A 22,195-nucleotide genomic window follows, 5' to 3' on the forward strand; every position below is an offset into this window, starting at 1 on the left:
GGTTATTTGAATAATCGAGAAGCAGGTTTTTTTCTTCTTTTATTTTTTTCTTAAATATCAACAAATCAACACGAAAAAAAAATTGAATACATTTCTTTAAATTAACTAAAAATATACTTAATTGTACAATGGTGGGCGGCGTACCAAAAAATATAAAAAATAGCAGATCTACAGCACACAAGGCGTCGCAATGTGACGCGTTGTGGGCCCAGCCCTAGTTTTGGGTTTCATCTTCCACACTCTCATCCTCCAGGGAAAATACTTTGAGATCCAGTTCAGCTCCGGTGGGGAAGTAGACGGAGGGAAGATCTCCAACTTTCTGCTGGAGAAGTCCCGCGTTGTCATGAGGAATCCAGGAGAGAGGAGTTTCCATATATTCTATCAGGTGAGGCATTGTGGCTGTAGGACGGTGGTGGAAGAAGTCATCTGATCATTTACTTCAGTAAATGTAGCAATACCACAACGTATAAATGCTCTGTTACAATTAAAAGGCCTGTATTCAAAATGTTACTTGAGTAAAAGTACACTGGTGTAGGAACACGGATATCTGTGACATAATAACACATCCACGAACAATCTTAATCACATGAACCCTAGCGTCCCTATTCTGGCGCAAACATTCGCCCAAATTATCAGATCTACATGCTCACAATGCATCGTGATGAAGCGCTGTGAGCTTGCAGATCGGCTATTTTCGGCCATGAGATTTGGACTAGTGGAAAATAGTAGCGAACCAAGTATAGAGCCCCGGTCTACAGTGTATATAGGAGTGAAGTAGTTTCTGAGTTGGAATTGTCATGGACTGAAGGACAGTGGACCACAGATAGATCAGAGGCCATGTGAGAGACGTTGAGGACATCATGTCCTTGCTGTCAGTGGAAACCTTGTGTTGTTTTCAGGAAATGGAAAAAAGAACGTGCGTTCCAGTGATTCCGATGTAGTTATTATTATAGTCAGAAGCTCTTGTTAATGCTTTTCATTGGCTAAATATTTATAAAACCAACAGACTCACTATAACCGCCTTCCTCTTCCTTCCCGGAATAATCTTTCTATCCTTTCTTCTATTATTAATGAAAGAAGGAGAGCGTGCTGAAGAACTGGTGATTTAATAACAAAAATAGATTCAATAAATTCACGTGAACAGCCAGTGTTCTAACTTCTGTACCACCCATAGTAACAACAAATATCACTCTTTTTAGTGTGACCGCTTTCCCTCTATACCAGCACAGAAAGTAAACAAGAGAACAATCCCATCACTCCTTGCCGGCACGCTCAGCCTGCCATCAACTTAAAGGAACATACCACCTGTGTACACAGCATATGGTTACTTACAACACTTAGCTACGTTCACTTTCACAATTCATGAATACCAACACGCTCGCCCCAAAACACAGTCGCTCCGAGGCAAATCCGGTGGTATTCACCTGCTATTCCTAAACGTAACCTCAGTAAACTATGCCTAAACAAACCTAACCTTATTCCTAAACGTAACCTCAGTAAAACGGTGTCAAAACCTAACCTTATTCCTAAACTTAACCTCAGTAAAACTATGCCTAACCCTAAACTTATTTCTAACCTTATCCTCAGTAAAACAAATACAAGAATACAAGAACCGCTGGCCCGCGAAAAAAAATGGGGGCGAGCGTGTTTTTGGGCGAGTCTTCCGGTTACCCTAGTCATGCATTGTGAGCTTATTTTTATTTTTGCTACTTTTGCGTGACACTGTAGTATGACGAAGTAGTGCATTAATTTATGAACAAACGTGAATATGGAGATACAAGGTTTCTGCCCGACAGCATCGATTTGGCTACTGAATTTCGGTAAGAACAGCTTGACCATCGTTTAAGAGCTGAATGATGGTCAAGCTGTTACTTTCTGAACAACTCTGTCCCTGGAAGGGATGCGATGGCTCATCCTTCCCATTACAGAACTTCCTTCACATGCAAAGTGGAATGTCTGGAATAGACATTCCACATTTAGAATGGGACAAAATGGGTACAAATAGGGAAAGAATTTGAGTTTCAGTGGCTTTTATTATTATCATTATTTTATTTGATAAATGTTTTCCAGATTGGCTATTTTCGCTATGAATACATGCGTGCCTTCAGATTTTTACTTGCCCATTGGTGGACAAAATGGGTACAAATGGGGAAAGAATTTGAGTTTTCAGTGGCTTTTATTATTATCATTATTACATTTAATAAATGTTTTCCATATTGGCTATTTTCGCTATGAACACAGGCATGCCTTGAGATTTTTACTTGCCCATTGGTGTGACACACAAAGTTTGAAAGCCACTGGCCTCACTCCTGCTCTTCAGGTGTGTAATAAAGTCTTTCTTTGTTGCAGTTGATAGAAGGAGCCAGCAGTGAGCAGAAGAGCAGTTTAGGAATCACCAGCCTGGATTACTACACTTACCTCAATCAGTCTGGTTCCTACAAAGTGGACGACATCAACGACAAGAGTGACTTCCAGGAGACTGTGGTATGTTTGCTCCGTTTAAAACACTCAAAAATGGTTTAATGCATGGCTCTTCAACAACAACGTTGAAGACCCTGGTTTTAACGCACATCCCTCTATCTTGGTGCTGAGCCCAAACTGCAAGAACAGTCAAATAATTCAGAAAGAAAGGGCTTCTGTATTGCTCCACTTTATTCATCCATTAAGACCGGGAACGCATCTGTGTCATTTTAAGATTTATTTGGCAATTTTTTTAAAAATCGTGGATAATTTGTGCAAATCTTTGAATATATATATGTTTTAAAGCGAACATTTTTAACTCTGATCTGTGCTTCTGGGGATCCCTGGAACAACATTTTGAGATGGGGGTCCACGGCCAAATATATATCATTTTGGGGGTCCTTTAATATGGAAAAGTTGGAGCACCACTGATAGCAACAGTTAGGATGAACAATTAGGATGTTGCTGTTAGGATTTAGAAAACACTTTTAGATACGTATTTGGCCGCGGACCCTCATCTCAAAATGTTACGTTCCAGGGACCCCCAGAAGCAAAGATTTGAGTTACAAATGTTCGCTTTGAAAAATAGATTTGCACAAATGTTCAAGATTTTAAAAAAATACGCGCGCTATGAGCTTGTATATCTGCTATTTTTGAATAGTCAAAGAAATCTAAAATGACACAGATGCGTTCCCGGATTGAATGGGTCAACAACAACAACAACAACAACAACAACGTTTCAATCCTATGTGGATCTTCTTCAGGTTAAAAGCCTTTTTAACCTTCCACTGCACTTCCCCTCTGGTCTCCTAATGCGGTTCTGCTCTCGCTCATGCATCAACAAAGCATTCTCTTGCCCGCACGCTGGTCTTTCTACCAAATCCTCTTACATTTTCCACTTCAGACCACCTCCACCTGTTTTTGTTTACCAAGTGAAACCACAAGGGGAGTAATTAAAGGACGTCTTGGCTTGGTACTATGAGAGTAAGTAAACACATAATGTAGCCCCCGGTTTAACGTGTGCTTTTTTCCTTTGTTTTGCCAGCATGCCATGGAAGTGATTGGCATCTCAGGGACGGACCGCCCCCTGGTCCTGCAGATAGTGGCTGGAGTCCTCCACCTCGGAAACATCAACTTCAGGGAGGCAGGGAACTACGCCGCTGTGGAGAGCGAGGAGTGTAAGTGTCCTTAGATACTCCCAGATGCACCAAGAGTTTGGCTGGGTGACATGGCTTCAAATCAATATCACGATTATTTAAAAGTTTTGCCTCGATTACGATTATACATTATTTTATACGCTTTTTTTCACACTGACACCTCATAGTTCTCTGACACGGTATGTGTAAATATTACAGGTGCAACAGTGAATCTAAATTATCGCTTTTAACACATTGAATGCCAATCGCGTAGATCTACGCGAACCTATTTAAAGCCGCAGCGTGCCAATCGCGTAGATCTACGCGAACCGCCGGTTCGCGTTGATATCACCAAAAGTGCACTTTCGGAATTTTTTGATCCATTTCCGGTTCCGGTTTGACCACCGGAAACAGAATTATTTGGGATCCGGTTTTGCCGATCCCGTCGGCCCTCGTTCTAATGACGAAACTGAAACAAATTTTTCTCCTTGTAGTTTTTTCTCCTCGCATATCACTGTTTAAAGGAGGAGTTCACCCAGAACATTACTTATTTTCTATCAATTACACACCCCATGAAGCCTTGATTTCATGGATTTATTTTTGTTTTTGTGGTATTCCTAAAACAATAATTTGATGACCGTGTGTATTTCCGGTAGGAGACACAAATAATCTACTTTGTGTCTCCTACCGGTTACATTAGCCGGTAGGAGACGTGAATCAAATTATTAGCTTAGGAATGCGACAAAAACAAAAAAGAATCCATGGATTCAAGGCTTCATAGGGTGTGCAATTGATAGAAAATAAGTAATTTTTTGGGTGAACTCCTCCTTTAACGTAAACCCTTCTAACTACAACAATGGAGCTCCGTTTGACACGTGGTTTTCACTGGTAGATTCAGTGAGATGTCGCCGATGTATACAAACAGTGCACAGCTCAATCTTAAGGATTTTAACAAGGTCTATGGCGACGTGAAAAAAACAACAATAACACGTTGGCACTGGTGAGTACATTATGAGATTAACGTCTTGCATGGAATGTGTTAATACAATGATCGATTTTCAGAAATAGTGAAAATAGCAGATCTATACACTGGAAAAATCCTCAGTGTTTCTTTAACTCGGAGAGTTAACCAAATGGACCATTTGTGCACTTTCTGAGTTACAGACCTGTCAGGGTCCATTTGGGCTACTGGCTCTCCCCGGACCAGACTTTGAGAACCAGTGACGACACTACATGTGAGACTGTGGTTTGCCAGGCCACAAAGCCACATTCTGTTGTGTGCAGACGGAGTACCACCGCTCTGTAATCTCTGCCTTTCCTGTTCCCTCCAGTCTAACTTCCTGTGTGCTTACCCTGCCGTGTGTTCTATGGCTCATTTATACTTGGCAGCACCGCCCTTTCTCTCAACAAAAATGACGTAATTTCAGTTGAATATTCATCATTTTCGTCAAGCGACATATCGCACGAAATGTTTTCCGCTGGCTAGGCCATTATGAGCTTCTTACACACATCCTATCCAGCCACGTGTTTCCCCCCAAACAAAACTCAACACAAATCAATTCACACTCAGCAGAACAAATACATGATTCATCTCCGCTTGAACGAAATGTTGAGTCTGCCACGTTGTACAAATACATACGTTTGGAACAGCTACTGTATTTAGTGTCCAAATGAATTTGAGCTTGAACTTGTCTGTGATAGGGTATCAAAATGTGTCATTATTCTCTTTTTAGTTTTTAGTTTTCATTGTGGGGTGTATTGTCCATTTTTCTGTTGGGAATTGAATTAAGGTTTGTGTTTAAGGTGGTTTGATTCCAGTACTTCTCAGATGTTGTGAGATTTTGAATAATTAATAAAGAAGCCCTTTTCTCCATTAAGCGTACACTGCAGCTCATACAATATTTATCACTATACATTTCTTATGCCATATCTTTGAAGAAATCTGACCCACAGAGTTGTTCATCTTCAGATCTGAGCATTGATTTTGTTCACTATGTGGTACTCAATAGCCTCCGGTCCATTTGCATCAGTCCATACCTTTATGCTTGTGGCAGTATAGCAACACAAAGCCTCTGCCCCAGCTTCACAGCTGATAAATAGGTCCAGTCATATGCTATTCATGCTAACTTCCCAAAAGTGGGCTACTGCACTATTGTGATGCATTCCCAGACACTGCTGGACTGCAGGCCTTAGAGCCATTTCCTTCAAGGGGAAGTGAGTCACTGTAATAATGCAGGGAGGCGCTCTCATGGGACAATGTCAATGCCAGGTTAGGCCTAATGATCCTTGGCCTGCTCAAGCCTCTTTCACGGGCCTAACCCAGTCGATGGAGTGTGCTGCGTTCTCTGTAATACTAAACTTGTCTGGTCTGTATTCTTTCCAGAAGATATTTAGTTTGGACAGTGAGGGTATGATGGCTCACCTTTTAGTGCCCTATTATAGACCACAAATATGAGTGAAGAGACTACACAATAGAAATGTGTCTGTTCATGGATGTTTGCCATTGATCAGTCCAATCCAATGACAATGGTGCATTACTAACCACTTGAACTTGCTGGCCCTATTTCTGACATGTCATTGTAGGCGAACATAAAAAAAATCATCTGTATATTAAAATTGCCTTGTGGGTCATTTGGTTGACGGTGGGCTTTGACCGGTATTATGTGGTCATATATTGATGACATCAGGATCTCCATATACAGTATGGGTATAAAAGGGACATGGACAGACCGATACAGAGATGTCCAATTGTCCATATATGGACATAAAATCGACACAGACAGACAGACACAGAGATTTCCACATGGGTAAAAAAAGGGGCACAGACAGACAAATGGGTACAACGGGTATTGCATAACCAGGTGGGGCATGCATTTCCAACTTGCATTGTTCCTGACTTGCATCGCTCCCGACCTATGTGTTCCCCAGATACAAGCTCACAATGCGTCGCATTTCAACAGGTGAGCTTGTAGATCGGCTATTTTCACTATGCGTCATATGGCGAAGTATATACTTTAGATACATTTGCTTAAACTGCGTTGATGTCAGTGAAGAAAAGTTCTATGGCAGCCTTGGACAATCCCAGCATTTTACCAAAAGACTGAGAGCCATAACTCATCCAATATGCTGGCAGCAAAATCAGTCTGTCTGTGTCCGGTCACTGGACAGCTCCAGCAGTTAGTGCGTCCTCAAGTTGGTATGAGAGGTCGTTGCCAGAGGAACAGGTGAATGGTTGACTCACCCAATCGGAGTAAACAACGTTTCCTTACTTAGAGTCTACAGCATCTAAAGTAAACAAACGGGTAGCAGGTTATTTCCGGGTGGATATGCTGCATTCGCCCAGCCTACTACCTGCAGGCCTACAACTTGAACAAAACATTGGCAATTATGCTGATTTCATGTCTTTGGGGGGCTTTAAAACCAAAATCTTAGTAGTTTTTCCACCACGGAATATCAGGCTATTGACAAGTGCTTAATCCTCTCACCACTGTTGCTTTGTGCTCTTTGTGCTCTTTGTACAGTCCTGGCCTTCCCCGCCTTCCTGCTGGGAATCGACCAGAAACGTCTGAAGGAGAAGCTGACCAGTAGAAAGATGGACAGCAAGTGGGGCAATGCGCTGGAGTCCATTGACGTGACGCTGAACGTAGAGCAGGCGTGTTACACGCGCGACGCGCTCTCCAAGGCCCTACACTCACGTGTCTTTGACTACTTAGTAGAGGTATGACTGCACATGTGTACATCCTGGAGATTTGGTTGATTTGGAGTTTGGTAGATTATAATCTCTGTTATGCTAATAATGCTTCTTGCCCATAACTTTTATAACATTGTAAGGCCTGTTTCTTTTCCCCTTTTGAATGGTGGCCCATTTGTAGGGAACATGCAAGAGTCAATAGCAACAGCAGAATAAGCTGTTTTGCATTTTTCATGGATGCAACCCACATACTCAGCTGTGCTGCTCACCCCACAATCCCTACATCCGGGAACACATCTCTGTCATTTTAGATTTCTTTGGCTATTCAAAAATAGCAGATATACAAGCTCATAGCACGGCACCAAAAATCTTGAAAATTTGTGCAAATCTTTGAATATATATTTGTAACTGTCAAATGTCTCAACAAATGTCTTCATTTTTCTGAAAAACTGTTGTTGCTTTATAAGTGGTGCTCAGACTTTTTCTTGTCAAGGACCACCAAAATTATATGTTTTTGGCCGCCGATCCCCATCAAAATATGCCCCCCGGAAGCAAAGATCTGAGTTAAAAATTGTGTTTCAAAAAAATATATGTACTCAACACAAATGTTCAAGATATTTCAAAAATCAGCATATCTACAAGCTCGTAGCACGGCACTCGGGAAATAAACATTCCAACGGTATAGAGGTTATTGCCAAGAAGCATTGTTACAACAGAGACATAATCTACCGAACACAAATTGTATTATGATGAGCTTGATCGGGTCGTTATATCTACAATGTTCCTTGGGTTTCAGTCCGTCAACAAAGCCATGAAGGACCAACAGGAGTTAAACGTTGGAGTGCTGGACATTTATGGATTTGAAATATTCCAAGTAAGTGATAATTATATGTATCTTTTTAAACCTTTATTTATCCAGGGTAGGTTTGCAGTTTGCTGTTTTTTCCAGCAACATCATGCTTCACATGCACATGCACACGCACACGCACATGCACACGCACATGCACACGCACATGCACATGCACACACACAGTTACACACGCAGTTACACACATTGACACCTGGGAGCTGGCCAGTACAACCACAGTCTTACTTGCTCAAGTGCACATCAACAGTGGAGTACTTTTATTTTTGGTACTTTAAGTATATTTTGATGCCAATAGTTTTGTGTATTTTTGCTAAAGTCAAATTTTGAGTACTGGATGTTTACTTCTAACAGAGTATTTTTATATTGTGGGATTACTACATTTTCTTAAGTAAAACATTTGAGTACTTCTTCGCGCTACTGCGCAACAGTTTCTAAATCATTGCACTCTTAATCCTCCCATCAGTCATCAAACTCAAAGCTACTGTGTATTGCATGTTTAGATAACATTCTCAAAATAATAGTGGGCTCTGTTTAGCTTGCGGCTTACAGTTCACAGGTCTCCTGCTTAAATGCACACAACTATTATTAACAAATCATAGATAAAAAGTCGCCATCTGTGTTTTGGTGCCCCGATGTCCTTAAACAGGAAGCTGCAGAATGTTAACCCATTTAGAACTAGAACGCATCTGTGTCACTTTAGATTTCTTTGGCTATTCAAAAATAGCAGATATACAAGCTCATAGCGCGGCACCGAGTGCCGCGCTACGAGCTTGTAGATCTGCTATTTTTGAAAAATCGCGATTTTTTTTTTTTAAATATTTTTTTCCGATTTCTTTTAGGATTTAGATTTTTTTTAGACGCGGCCTCAGGTCTTAATGGGTTAAGACACAGTAACAGGCTTGTAGCCTCAGGCCTGAGGCGCTGTGTGTTGAATAGTACATTCCTTTCTGTAAAATACTACTAGAATAAAGATGACTAGGATTTTGTCAGTGATGTCACAACGAATCAACATCTACCGGAATTGCTTAAAACACACTGTGCACTTGAACCACAAAACGCGTAATTATTGCGTCATCAACAGTGGAGAGTGACAGGAAACACGGAGAGAGTAGGGGGGGTGACATGCAGCAAATGGTCTGGCCGGCTGGGAATCAAACCGGGGAGTCGTTGTCAGGCATTAGAGCCCATGTGGTATGTGACCTAACCACTCTGCTCCCCCCCCCCATTCAAAAGAAAAGGAAAAAATGATAATTACATATTTTCAACTGGTTAGGTTTAGTCCCATGAAACTGGGAGGTTTCCCACGAAGGCTACACACAGCTGTAATTGTTAGTGACATCACTGTCCTATCCTTGGTGTCAATATAGCCTCGCTCTTTAAACAAAGCCCATTCAGAAAGGTCTGAGCATCACCCTGTGCTCTGAAGAAATGACTGACAGTATTCCCTGTGCTGTGTTGTTGTGCATGAAAGTGAACTGATCCCCGTATATTTGTCCCCGTGTTAGAAAAACGGCTTTGAGCAGTTCTGCATCAACTTCGTCAATGAGAAGCTACAGCAGATTTTCATTGAGCTGACGTTAAAAGCCGAGCAGGTACAGTAAACTCCGTCCCCTCTTTTTCAACATTGTGTCGTTCCAGTACTCTCTTTACTTGTATTATATTCTGAATTTCTGACCAGAACATATATGTGCCTGTAGGAGGAGTACGTACAGGAGGGGATCAAGTGGACTGCAATTGAGTACTTCAATAACAAGATTGTCTGTGACCTCATCGAGAGCAAAGTGGTAAACACAAAACATTTGACAGATAAGTCACACTACACACACAGTTTAGGCGAAATATGTCAAAAATGGTCAAATGTTGCAAAAATAGCTGATCTACAAACAAGCTCATAATGCGTTGCGTTTTGAGCTTGTAAATAGGTAATTTTCGCTTTTCATTGTCCAACGAAGTATATATAGGGCTTAAATTGTTAAGATCTATAATATCTCTCATGATCGATGGTTTACTGTCCCACTGAGAGGTGTGCTACGAAAACCCACAAGGGCTTAAAACAAGGGCCATCTGAGGAAAGCGACAGCTCTGTGTCACTGCCTGAAATGACATTTGTCTTTTACACAAGTCTAGACCCAGTCAGCTAGACCAGCAGTTCCCAAATGTTCAGCTCGAGACCCAATGTAAATAGCCAATCTACAAGCATGCGTCATATTTGTTTTAATTTGTTATTTATTTATTTATTTTTTATATTTCTGAAATTCTTTTGAAAACTGTTTGACATTTGCTATTGTACATTTCAGAAACATATGTAGGAAACTTTAGAAACAAAGAAAAAAAAGTTGTATTTACTCGCGACGCGAGGGTCCGTGACCCATTGTTTGGGAAACTCTGAGCTAGACCAATGACAGGTTTCCATGTGCCTTTTCAACAGAGACTTGTGTTCTGTGAGTTAGGCCCACAACCACACACACACACTGCAGCCACTGTGTCCTCTTTAGGGCACTTATCAGCCATGGACAGAGGCTAGCCAAACAGGGCAGCGTGTGCAGCTGTGCAGCGTGTGACTTCATCCTCTGTGTGGCCGTGGTGGGATGTTTTGAAGCTCGTCTGTTGTTACATTTTTTCATTGCTTGTTTTTTACATGCATTATTAAATAAAAGTCAAATAGAGATTTGTATCTCAGTCTTCATATCTGTGTATACAGTAACAGATTATATACTGTATCAGGAGACTCGTCCTTTACTTGGAATGGTTTAAGACTTAAACCATGACTTAAACTTTAAGCCATTCTATTTGACCAAAGTATGATATTTTCACTTCATTGGTCTGCATGTTTGGTTTTCAATGATGAGTCGATCATTAACCACTGACATCACGTGACCATCACCATACCAGTGTGCAGTCACCATTTGGCATCCAGCCTTTTCCCTGCATTTATATCAATAATTGTCAAATAGGACATTGCAGCTGTGAGTTGTTAATCTTTTGAAAAAGTGCCACTAGAAAACACTAGAAAAGATTAACACCATTTGGGTTGATATGCTTTTAGAAGGTATATTCAAGGCATCCAGAATGAAACTGACATGGTTTCATGATTACTGATTAACTGGGCAGCCAGTGTTGGTCATTGATTAACTCTTGACTTGGGTACAACCTCAATAGTACAAACTAGATGCTAAACCACTTTAAACCTGGCATCCCTATTTTGGACATGTCGGCATAGGCGAAGAGTGTGCATGCATTCTGATCTGTTGGATCGGCTATTTTCACTATTCTTGACCATTTCTGACAAGTTTCCGACAACGGGGCTAGTGGTTAATCCCAAGTGATATATCGCTCTTAGACCAAGTGGTTCTCAAAGTGGGGTCCAGGGACCCTCAGTTCCTTGAGGGGGTTCCAAATGGACCATTACAGCTGTGTAACTCTGAGAGAGTACAAATGGAACCAGATGGACCCTTACTCTCTCAGAGTTATGAGGGGGGTCCCTGATATTAAAACGTTTGAGAACCACTGTCTTAGACCTAATGACTTTTGATTGTGAACCCAGAACCCGCTTGGCATCATGAGCATCCTGGACGATGTGTGTGCCACCATGCATGCAGTGGGCGAGGGAGCTGACCAGACCATGTTGCAGAAGCTCCGTGTCGGGATCAACAACCACGAACACTTCAACAGCTGGAACCAAGGCTTCATCATCCACCACTACGCCGGCAAGGTCTGTCTGCCTGTCTGTCTATCTGTCTGTCTGTCTGTCTGTCTGTCTGTCTGTCTCCACACACACCAGTCCTGTATTCTTCTGTGTGACTGTCAATGCACCCCCTCTCTCCCTCCCTCCCTCCCTCCCTCTTCCTGTTGCTATGTGGATACAGGCTAACGACCTGACATATTGTAAATCTTAAATTGCCTCGTGGGTGGACGATGGACAGTGGGTGAGCGTCACAAACGTAACATCTGCAACCAACTCATTGGCTTTGTGGGTTGGCCAATGGCCAAGCTTCGCGTAACGCAGCGGCCTGAAATCTAGTATTGTAAATAAGCGACGCGCCAATCATCCGTCTCCGTCTCTCTCGCTCTCGCTCTCGCTCTCGCTCTGATCGAGCTCTGGTCTGACATCACACACAGGACCGAAAACGGAAACCGGTGCCTAACAACACTGATTTGCGCTTACGTGGGGCATAAATCCTAGCCTGACACTCAGCCTGAATTTTCATTTAGTTTCACTACATTATTCAGTCTGAAAGCCCTCTCGGTGCTGCCGTTTTCTGAGATGGGGGCGTGGCCAAAGTGTCTCTCTTTAGCGGCTGGTTAGACTTTCAACCGAAAAACCCTGACTTTCTACAGCGTCACCAGACCCTGAATGCGAGGCTAGCGATTCAGGGACTGGAGCCAGGCTAGCATAATCCAGGCACACAGACAAACAAACAAACACAGACACCTTGAACTTTAGATAGAATATACTGTAGTTGTTGTTGTTGCCCATTTTCATGGCTATGGGTCACTTTGTCCCATGTCATGCTCCAGATGTGTGCTAGTCTCGGCCTGGTACACATGCCACAGGCCTAATGGCTCGTGACCTAAAGGGACTGGGGTGGGTGGGGGTCTGGAACATTCCTTGTCCATTGTCAGACTACAGAAGAAACGACATTGATCGATCTATGCACTTACTGTATATCCTCTGCTTCTTCGTGAGGAATATTGTTAACTGATGTTGGTTGTAGAGTTGTGATCTACAGCACCTGGGTTTGGAAAACGGCCTCCTTTTCCGATAGTTGTTAACCTCTTTCTACATGGCGTCCCTATTTTGGGCATGTCATCATACATAGGCAAAAACATTTTGTGGAAAATAGCAGACCTACAAGCTCACAAACGTGTCGCGTTTGTGAGCTTGTAGATCTGCTGTTTTCGCTGTGCGACCCTGTCATAAGATGGTGTATAAATCAGGCGTTAGTGGTTAACCTTTGGTGACCTTTTGCGTGGTTCCCTCCCTCCCGCAGGTGTCGTATGACGCAGAAGGCTTCTGTGAGAGGAACCGTGACGTTCTCTTCACTGACCTCATTGAGCTGATGCAGAGCAGTGAAATGTAAGTATCTTCCTTTGGCACGTTAAACGGCAACACGTGAGTAGGCCTGTCACAGTTACTAGTAACATACTACATATCGCCTGATCGCAACTATTTGATATTATTGCAATTATTTTTGCATAATTGTCAGAATCTTTTCCCTTCATCTGTTGAAAAAATTTCATACATTTTTCAAACGTTTTCAGCAGATCTATAAGCTCGCCGACACGTTGTGAGCTTGTAGATCTGCTATTTCCATTATAAGATTGTTAAATATGGCCATATTTTGGCCATACATACTGCGTATTTATTTTGATTATTGGTAGAGGTCATTGACAGTCATTTCTTTGTATTATATTGAAGTTATTTATCATATCTGCCCCGAACAATATTTGTTTAAAAAGCCTAAAAGGCAAACGGAAATGTACGTTTTACTTACCAATGTTCCAATGTTCAATGTCAAAAACACTACATTTTGCATGACAATGAATCCTCAAGTAAAATGTCATGCTGGTGACAGCCCTACGCGTGGGGAGAGAGTTCTGCGCCACGCATGCGAAAAAAGGGTCTTCCGTTATGATGCATGTGGATACAATTGACCGTGTCTGATTGAGCCTGTCAGGCGTCCAAAGGGCAGCTGCAGACCGCTGGTTTACAATAGAAGTGTGCCGAGTCGGGCTGTACCGTACCCCTTGCCCCCTCCGGACTCACGTCCGGCCCCTCTCTCCAGATAATGTGTTTTTGGCAGTGGTGTAAAGTAACTAAGTACATTTACTCAATTACTGTACTTAAGAAAAAAATTTAGGTATTTTTTTTACTTTAGTGGAGTATTGCCAATTTTCAATACTTTTACTTCTACTCGACTACATCTCTCTTATTATATTATAAAACATATATTAACCCCTTTAGCCCTATTTTATACGTAGGCTATTTGAAAATAGCCGATCTACAAGCTCACAACGCGTCGCATCGCATCGCAAGTTTGTAGATCTGCTATTTTCAAACATTTTAGTACTTTTACTTTTGGTACTTTAATTATATTTTGATGCCAATACTTTTTTACTTTTACTCAAGCAACAGTAAGAGTATTTCTACATTGCGTTATTGATACTTCTACTCAAGTAAAAAATTTGAGTACTTTTAACACCACTGATTTTTGGTGCCTGCTTAGTCAAGACTTGCAAGCTGGGTCTTCTCCCTGGGGAGCCACCGCGTTGAGGAGTCTGGTCTTGTGGTCTCTTCAATGTAGCCATCTGTCCCCGACACCCAGGACGCCCCGAAACACTTTTGTGTGAATGTTTTGTAGGGGCTTCAAAGGCACGTGCTCAGGGACATAACGGACATAATCGCACAGACACACTCGCACACACACACACGCGCGCACAAAGGCGTTCGCATCGGCCACATACAAAGGGAGCAGTGGGGAGGAAGGAAGCAGGCCTCATTCCTTAGAGCCTCACATCTAAACAGAGAAGAAAAGAACGAATGACCAGTGTTATCAGCTGGAGGTTATTAGTAGTAGCATTCTGCTCCATTTGCCCCAGTGCCGGCTGAGCTTTTATTATGTCTCTGGATGTTTTTTATTAAGTGCTTCAAGGCTAAACAAATACCATTGTTACTGAAAACTAAGAAATATTATGGTACTGTGGTTCTGTTTGCAATGCAAAGCAATAGTTGTCTGATGATGATTAAGTACTTAACGCCCATTTTCATCGGTAGGCAGGTTTGGTCATTTCTTTATTTTATTATGAATGCGAGAACAATGGCTTCTATTATAGCATGTTAACTTTCCAGGAAGAGAAAGGCTGTAGTTTCTATTAGTTTGGATTCCCCATCGATGATGTCACTGATAGGCAGGTTTCTGAAGTGTCCATAGCCCTCCTCTGAGATCACGGACCGAGTAGACAGAGATGGTACCATATATTATAATGAGCATTAGTGAGTACCAATTATATGAAGATTAGGTTGAAAATGGTGCTCCTTTAAGGCCTATGTATTTCGTATTGTATTTTTTTAGATTTCTTTTTTTCTACCCCTTAATATTAATAACATGTCCAAAATAGGGACGCCAGGTTGAATGTTGAAAGCAGAGGTATTTCTTAAGCGATAGACAACTTCTAGTTAGGAGATGACATTACTTCAAGTATCATATGAACTAAGTGTTTGCGTTAAACCCTCATCATGACAGAGGCCTACAGGCATTTGTGTGTGTAAATACAACAAAGGAAGTCCTTTTGAAACTCAAAATCAGTGCTATTTTCCTTTTGCACTACTGCCGATTCTCTGCATTGGTTTGAGCAAAACCTGAGGTCATGGAATACTTGCAAGTATCTGTTACATGCTGACCAGCACAAAGGAATGAGGGTACAGTACTAGAGAGTGTTATACTGTATGTACATGCTAAAAATAACAGAATTGAGACAAACATATCCCCCTTTAAGGCCTAATTAAGAGGCACGAGAATGAAAATCAGCCAGCCTTGAAATTTTTTATTTGACTACATGTGTTGTGTTGTTTGACAGTCAGTAGCCTGAGGGAAATGAGTTTTACGTGCGTTATTACAGTACACACACTCTTCTCATTCACTTTCATTGGCCAGGTTGTCCCACTTGGTCTGTTTATTCAAACCAGCCAACTCTGTGTAACGACCGTGTTGGTACACATTAGTCTGATGCTGCTTGGGAAACTAAGGGAAAAAACTATTCTTGGTCTACAGCCTTTACTAATAATCCTTACTTTTACCTGTATTGCCATTTCCATTCACTCATTCAGAGATCCAGTGCAGATATTCTTTACAAGGCGCAACAGCATGGCTGTTATTGTTTTTAGTTCACCATGTGAGTTTTTATGTGGTGTTTATGTCTGTGAACCAGACTTTCGGAATTTCACGTTTTTTTTATAGGCAAGAGCACTTGGCCTTTGGTTGGTTGTCTAATTCTGGATGGCACAAAGGCCAAATGACAGGGCAACAAGGCCATCAAATAAAACAATGATTTTAAGCCCACGGAAATAATACATTTAACTTGTTTTTGTCATTGAACGTTGGAACATATAAATAAAATTGACATTTCAAAAGTTTGTCTTTTACGCTTTGTAAACAAAAATACAGGGCAGATGTGACAAATGACTTAAATATACATTGACTGACAATGGCCGTTTCTAATAATCAAAAATAAATAATGGGCTATAGTTGAAACAGGACATTTGTTTAATAATTTATTAATTTTAAATAATGTAAAAAAATTGCTGAAGTACAAGCTCACAACCCGTGTGCTTGTAGATCGGCTATTTCGCATCGGCATTTCCAAACCTGTTACTTTTCAGGATTCAAATTCTAAAATATAAAAAATAGCAGATCTACAGTATGAACTCAAAACGGATCGCTTCGCACTACATTTTGAGCTTGCAGATCTGCAACTTTTTATGCTTTTGTGTGACGCTGTAGTATGATATGATAAGATATAAGATATGATAAGATATGAAGTAGGCCATTAATTTACAAAAAAACAACAGAAACTTAAAATATGGAGATGAGGGGTTTCTGCCTGACAGCAACGATGTATATCGATCTCAAATAATTGCGATCAGGTGATTTTGTAATAATTGTATCATTTTTGAGGTGCACCAAACTGAGGGGGCACGGCGGCCATAGCCTTCATGGCCTTCATTACATTTCTGCCCTGCTGCCTGCTGGGGACAGATTTCTGTCATTGCGGTAACCGTGAAGCAGTCACAAAACTTTAGAGATGTGTTGTTCAGATCATAACGACGAAGGTCAAGTTCAATGCTAACCCATTAGCATTGCTACAGCATGCTAATAGCAAGCTTCCGGTGGACACTTGAACTTCTCACTAATTGTAATGCTGATTAAAAAAAGGGTATTTACTATTGAACTATTTGACCATTACATCATTAAAAAAAAAGAAATCACCATACACAGCGATCTGGCGTCACGGCTGATGTGATCCCATTACAAAATGGTCTCTAGTTATTTCGATTCTTATTTATCTTGGTTTGGTTCTTGACTCACCAGCCTTGGTTGTAATCACTCCTTTGCTCTACCAGCCCTTTCATTAGAGCGCTGTTCGCTGAAAACCTCAACGTTGAAAAGAAGGGTCGACCCACAACGGCAGGCAGCAAAATAAAGGTATGTTCAACCAAGTGTGTGCATGCATTTGTCTATTAGCAGCTAATAGATCATTATAGAGTATTACCTGCACATCTCCGTCGAAAACAATTCACTTTCATTGTAACTTAGTAACTCAAAGTAACTGTAATATTGTTACTGTTTTGGCAATTGTAATAATTACACTACTAGTTACTGGGGGAAGTAATAATATTATAGTATATATTACTATACTTATATTTTATTTATATATATTTATTACTATACTTACTTACTTAGTAAATAGTTACTGCCCTGGCCAACCCTGTCAGCATCTCTTTTGATCTCTTGACTCGGCTCTCTTTCAGAAACAAGCCAATGACTTGGTGAGCACGCTGATGAAATGTACTCCACACTACATCCGATGTATCAAACCAAACGAGACCAAGAAGCCCAAAGACTGGGAGGAGAGTCGGTGAGTGTCTGATTCTAGAAATTACTTTTCTGTTTGCCTTTTACCTTTGTAAACACATTTGCACAGGGCATATAACTTAAATATACACAGAACATGACCGACAATGACCAGTACCAATAATCTAAATAAATAATCTACTATGGCTAAAATAGGCCATATTTAATAATAAAACTATTCTTATAGTGGAAATAGCGGAGCTGCAAGCTCACAACGCATCTTGATTGCAGATCGTCTATTTTCAAATAGCTGAAATGGTTAATGTTTGTTTTGTAATAATAATTATCTAAATCTTAAAGTATCAAAACATGGAAATATTCAAGTAAAGTAAAAGTACCTCAAAATTGTTCTTAAGTGCAGTGCAAATCGTCTCTGTCGGGTGGAAACCTCATATGGACAAACTTTTTCAAAATACTAATACAAAAGTAGCAGATCGTCAAGTTCAAAACGCGCTGCGTTTCGAGCCGCGTTTCGAGCCGCGTTTCGAGCCGCGTTTCGAGTCGCGTTTCGAGCCGCGTTTCGAGACGCTTTTCGAGCTTGCAGATCTGCTACTTTTGCCACTTATGTGTGACACTGTAGTATGATGAAGTAGGGCATTAATTTGTGGAAAAAACACAAAAAGTTAGAACATGGAGATAAGAGGTTTCTGCCCGACAGCAATGAAATGTACTGGGTTACTTTCCACCACCGTGCTGACCCAGACTTGCGTTGTATTGTTCAGGGCCTAATGGCCTTCCTGTTGTGGGCTGGACTCGGCTTGCCTTGTTTAATTAACAGCGGAACCGCTGCCTTCGCAGGAAGCCTGGCTGCATTAAGGAAAAGATAGAGTAACACAACATCTTTTACATACAATAACCTGGAATATCCCTCTCTTCCAGAGGAAGTGAGAGCTTCATGTGCAGTGTATGTTCAGACCTTTTCATGTCAAGGACTCCCAAATGAATATGTATTTGGCTGCAGACCCCCATCTGAAAAGGTTTTGTGCCAAGTGCCAAGTTTGGTACTACAGTATGTTATGAATGAATTAACGGTTCAATTCCGCACCATTTGCTTTGCTTTTAAATTTCGGTAATAGTATAATTCTTTTCCTTTTTAGAGGTATTTAAAAAAGGTCTTAAAAGTCATTTTATTTGTACTTAAAAATGTGTATAAAACTGCATATCGCTCCCCTACTCTCTCTCCATTGTACCTATCAAATAAAGCCAAAAAGACCCCAAAAGTACCTTTTGAAAACAAGAGGGGGAAAAAAAGAAAGTGGTTAACAACACCCATCATGCAACACCCTCTGACACAGTCTATCTGCTCCTTCATTTCTCTTCAGAGTAAAGCACCAAGTGGAATACCTGGGTCTGAAGGAAAACATCCGAGTGAGGCGTGCTGGTTACGCCTACCGCAGAGTCTTCAGGAAGGTCCTCAACAGGTACCGTACCTCAGTGGCTTTCAAACCTTTTCATGTCAAGGACATTACATTTCTGTAATGATATGTCCACGCCCCGCCATTGCCATGGTGATGACCTTGAGTAGTGATCCTCAGCACCCGGGCTGATCTAGAGCCCTATAAAAGCAGCTTGTTTGTCTGTGATCCACTCATATATAGCACTGACGAAGGTCCCAGGGCCGAAACGTTTGCTAATTTTATGCACCCCTCACTATGAGTACAGAGCACTTTATGACCATATCAAAATAAAATAAATACAATTTTCTTAGTCTCTGTCTAAGGAGTCTTCCTTAATATTTTATGCAGCGAGGGAGTCTTTTTCCGCCAGTTTTCATGCCAAGGACCCCCAAATTAATGCATTTGGCCACGGACCCCCATTTGAAAATGTTCTGTGCCAAGGACTCTCATGAAAATAGCCAATGTACAGTGTATATAGGGTTAAAGTGGTTAAACAAATTTTGATGCTGATGATTTTGGTCCGCAGACCGCTCCATTGAGAACTACTGTCATTCCTTACATCTGACGAATCTCTCTGTAGAGACAGAGGACACCCTGGATGTGAACTTGTATAGACCTTCAAAGTGACAGTAGCAGCTAGCAAGCCCATTGTCCCAGTCAGCAGAGGGCAGAGGGGGGCCAAGTGACTCTATCCTCTCTCTTTCAGGGTTGGCCTTTGAAGGCAATCAGGAAACGCTTTGTGAATGTTTTTGTTGGCAACAGTGACAGGAGGACAGGCTGTGTGTTTTGAGCCCACTGACGAGAGAGACCCTTCTCCATGCACACAACACAATGGGCTCAATGCTGCTGTTGTCGGGTTTTACTGTAGTAAATTCCTCAGCATATGAGAGATTTGACTTTAACCCATTAATACCTGGAACGCATCTGTGTCACTTTAGATTTCTTTGGCTATTCAAAAATAGCAGATATACAAGCTCATAGCGCGGCACCGAGTGCCGCGCTACGAGCTTGTAGATCTGCTATTTTTGAAAAATCGTGAAAAAATATTTTCCCGATTCTTTTTTCAAAAAACGGTTAGGATTTAGAAAACATTTTTAAGAATCGCCTCAGGTCTTAATGGGTTAAAACGCATAACTACCAGGGCGCTCGGGTGGTAAAGTGCCTGCCCACCAAGCGTCCAGCGCGGAGGTTTTGGGTTCGAATCCAGCCTGGTGCATACGGCTTTTGTCGAGCGCCGTCTATACGAACACAGTTGGCCCGTGTTTAGGGGAGGGAAGCCACAGGTGGGGGAGGGTGATATTGGTCATTGCACATACTCCTACAAGCTGGGACGGCACCTGTCAGCAGGGAGTGTTGGGCAGGAGGAGTAGTCCTCCCGGTGGGGGATCCTCAATGGCAAGTGAGTCAGTAGGATACAACAGCAGTGACAACACACATATGTATCAGAATCACGTTAGTTTTATTCACAAACACCTGCACCTGTCCGGAGGTTTATTAGCCTAGTGGAAGGTTTTTGGTTATGTGTATTGGTTGTACACTGTGTGTATTACTATTTTCTGATTGATTTCTGGCTTTTTTCTATTGTGTAAAGTGTATCATTTGGAGTTATCTTATGTCTATATCTTGGATGACTATTTTGTTGTTTGTCTTGGTATTTGTATGTTAAGCTTAGACTGTGTAATTTTAACGCTGTATCTTGGCCAGTTCCCACTTGAAAAAGAGATTGAGTCTCAACGTGTGTTTACTGGTTAAATAAAGGTTAAATAAAAAAATAAAAATAAATTATGTGGGGAGGAATTAATTGGCATAACAATTACCTAAATTGGGGGAGAAAAAGGGGTAAAAAGCTAAGAAATATAAATAAATATGTACACACACAGTATAAAGCATAACTACCACAGAAGTTAGTTTTTGGTTTGACTAATATAACCTTAGGGCTTAGGCCTTTGCTGATGATCTCCAGCCAAGTCCAACGTAGTTATCCAAAAAGGATTTTGTGTTCATGCATAAAGACCTCTTGTTTGGCTGCTCCTTCCGCTCCTCAGGTACGCCATCCTAACCAAAGAGACCTGGCCGACGTGGCGAGGAGACGAGAAACAAGGAGTGATTCATCTCCTGCGCTCCGTCAACATGGACAGCGATCAGTACCAGCTAGGACGCACCAAGCTTTTCGTCAAAGCACCCGAGTCGGTAAGCTTTACCCCTCTGTCCTCCTCTCAACCACTTAACCACAAAATTATTAACAACGATCTTAAAGCTAACCGCGTCGCCGTGATAAGTTCTTATCGGCAAGCGACACTACAGAGTATAAACTAGAAAAAGTGCTCCTTGGAGCACAGGTCTCCGCCAGGTCAGGTAGGTTATTGTGGGGCAGCAATGTTCGGAATTAGCCAATCAGGATGGAATATGAAAAATTGGATGGAACCATCTTGATCACTTGACTATATGTGTACCGATTTGCATGATGTTTGAATTTGTAGGAGTAATATAAAAAAGAAAAGTGTTGCAAAATTGGCCTCATGGTGGCGCTATAATAGGGCAATGTTAAAAGGGTGGCATTTGTTCTTCAATGTAGTGCCGATGTGCGTGCAAAGTGTCGCAATCGGACGCTGCATTCATGATTTGTGGCATTTTGTTCAAAACGGGCCACTCCTGCAAACTTTAGATGTCAATGTTAGCCAATCAGGATGGAATATGAAAATTTTAAAAGATCCATCGTGATCACATCATCGTGATCACATGACTATAGAGATCAAGTGTACCGATGTGCGTGAAATTTGGATAAATTCTGAAGGCTTAATATCAAAGAATGTGTTTTACATAAGTCGGCCTCCTGGTGGCGCTATGAAAGGCAAATGTGAAAAATGCAGGTCAGTTGTTTTTCCTTGGCCTCTAGGGAGTGTGCGTGCAAAGTTTCATGCAGATCGGTGCAGTTATAGTTAAAAACATAAATCGTCCATTTATAGCGCCACCATGAGGCTGATTTGAACATTTTCAAGTGGCATTTCTTC

General features: G+C 41.4%; 1 protein-coding gene across 2 annotated transcripts in view; it reads left to right on the forward strand.

The window, feature by feature from the left end:
• myo1ea (myosin IEa) overlaps nt 1–22,195 on the forward strand; it is a 76,580-nt gene that overhangs the window by 37,189 nt on the left and 17,196 nt on the right. For both annotated transcript variants that reach the window (XM_080437644.1, XM_080437645.1), the window contains exons 7-19: nt 254–385; nt 2,350–2,484; nt 3,506–3,638; nt 7,118–7,314; nt 8,084–8,161; nt 9,661–9,747; nt 9,853–9,939; nt 11,700–11,867; nt 13,147–13,232; nt 17,277–17,358; nt 17,685–17,791; nt 19,110–19,208; nt 21,230–21,374. In XM_080437644.1, coding sequence (XP_080293770.1) covers nt 254–385; nt 2,350–2,484; nt 3,506–3,638; nt 7,118–7,314; nt 8,084–8,161; nt 9,661–9,747; nt 9,853–9,939; nt 11,700–11,867; nt 13,147–13,232; nt 17,277–17,358; nt 17,685–17,791; nt 19,110–19,208; nt 21,230–21,374 — 1,536 coding nt within the window. The remainder of the gene's footprint in view (nt 1–253; nt 386–2,349; nt 2,485–3,505; nt 3,639–7,117; nt 7,315–8,083; nt 8,162–9,660; nt 9,748–9,852; nt 9,940–11,699; nt 11,868–13,146; nt 13,233–17,276; nt 17,359–17,684; nt 17,792–19,109; nt 19,209–21,229; nt 21,375–22,195) is intronic.

This window comes from Gymnoscopelus braueri (genome assembly GCF_963280865.1).
Source record: "Gymnoscopelus braueri genome assembly, chromosome: 1".
Classification (NCBI taxonomy): domain Eukaryota; kingdom Metazoa; phylum Chordata; class Actinopteri; order Myctophiformes; family Myctophidae; genus Gymnoscopelus; species Gymnoscopelus braueri.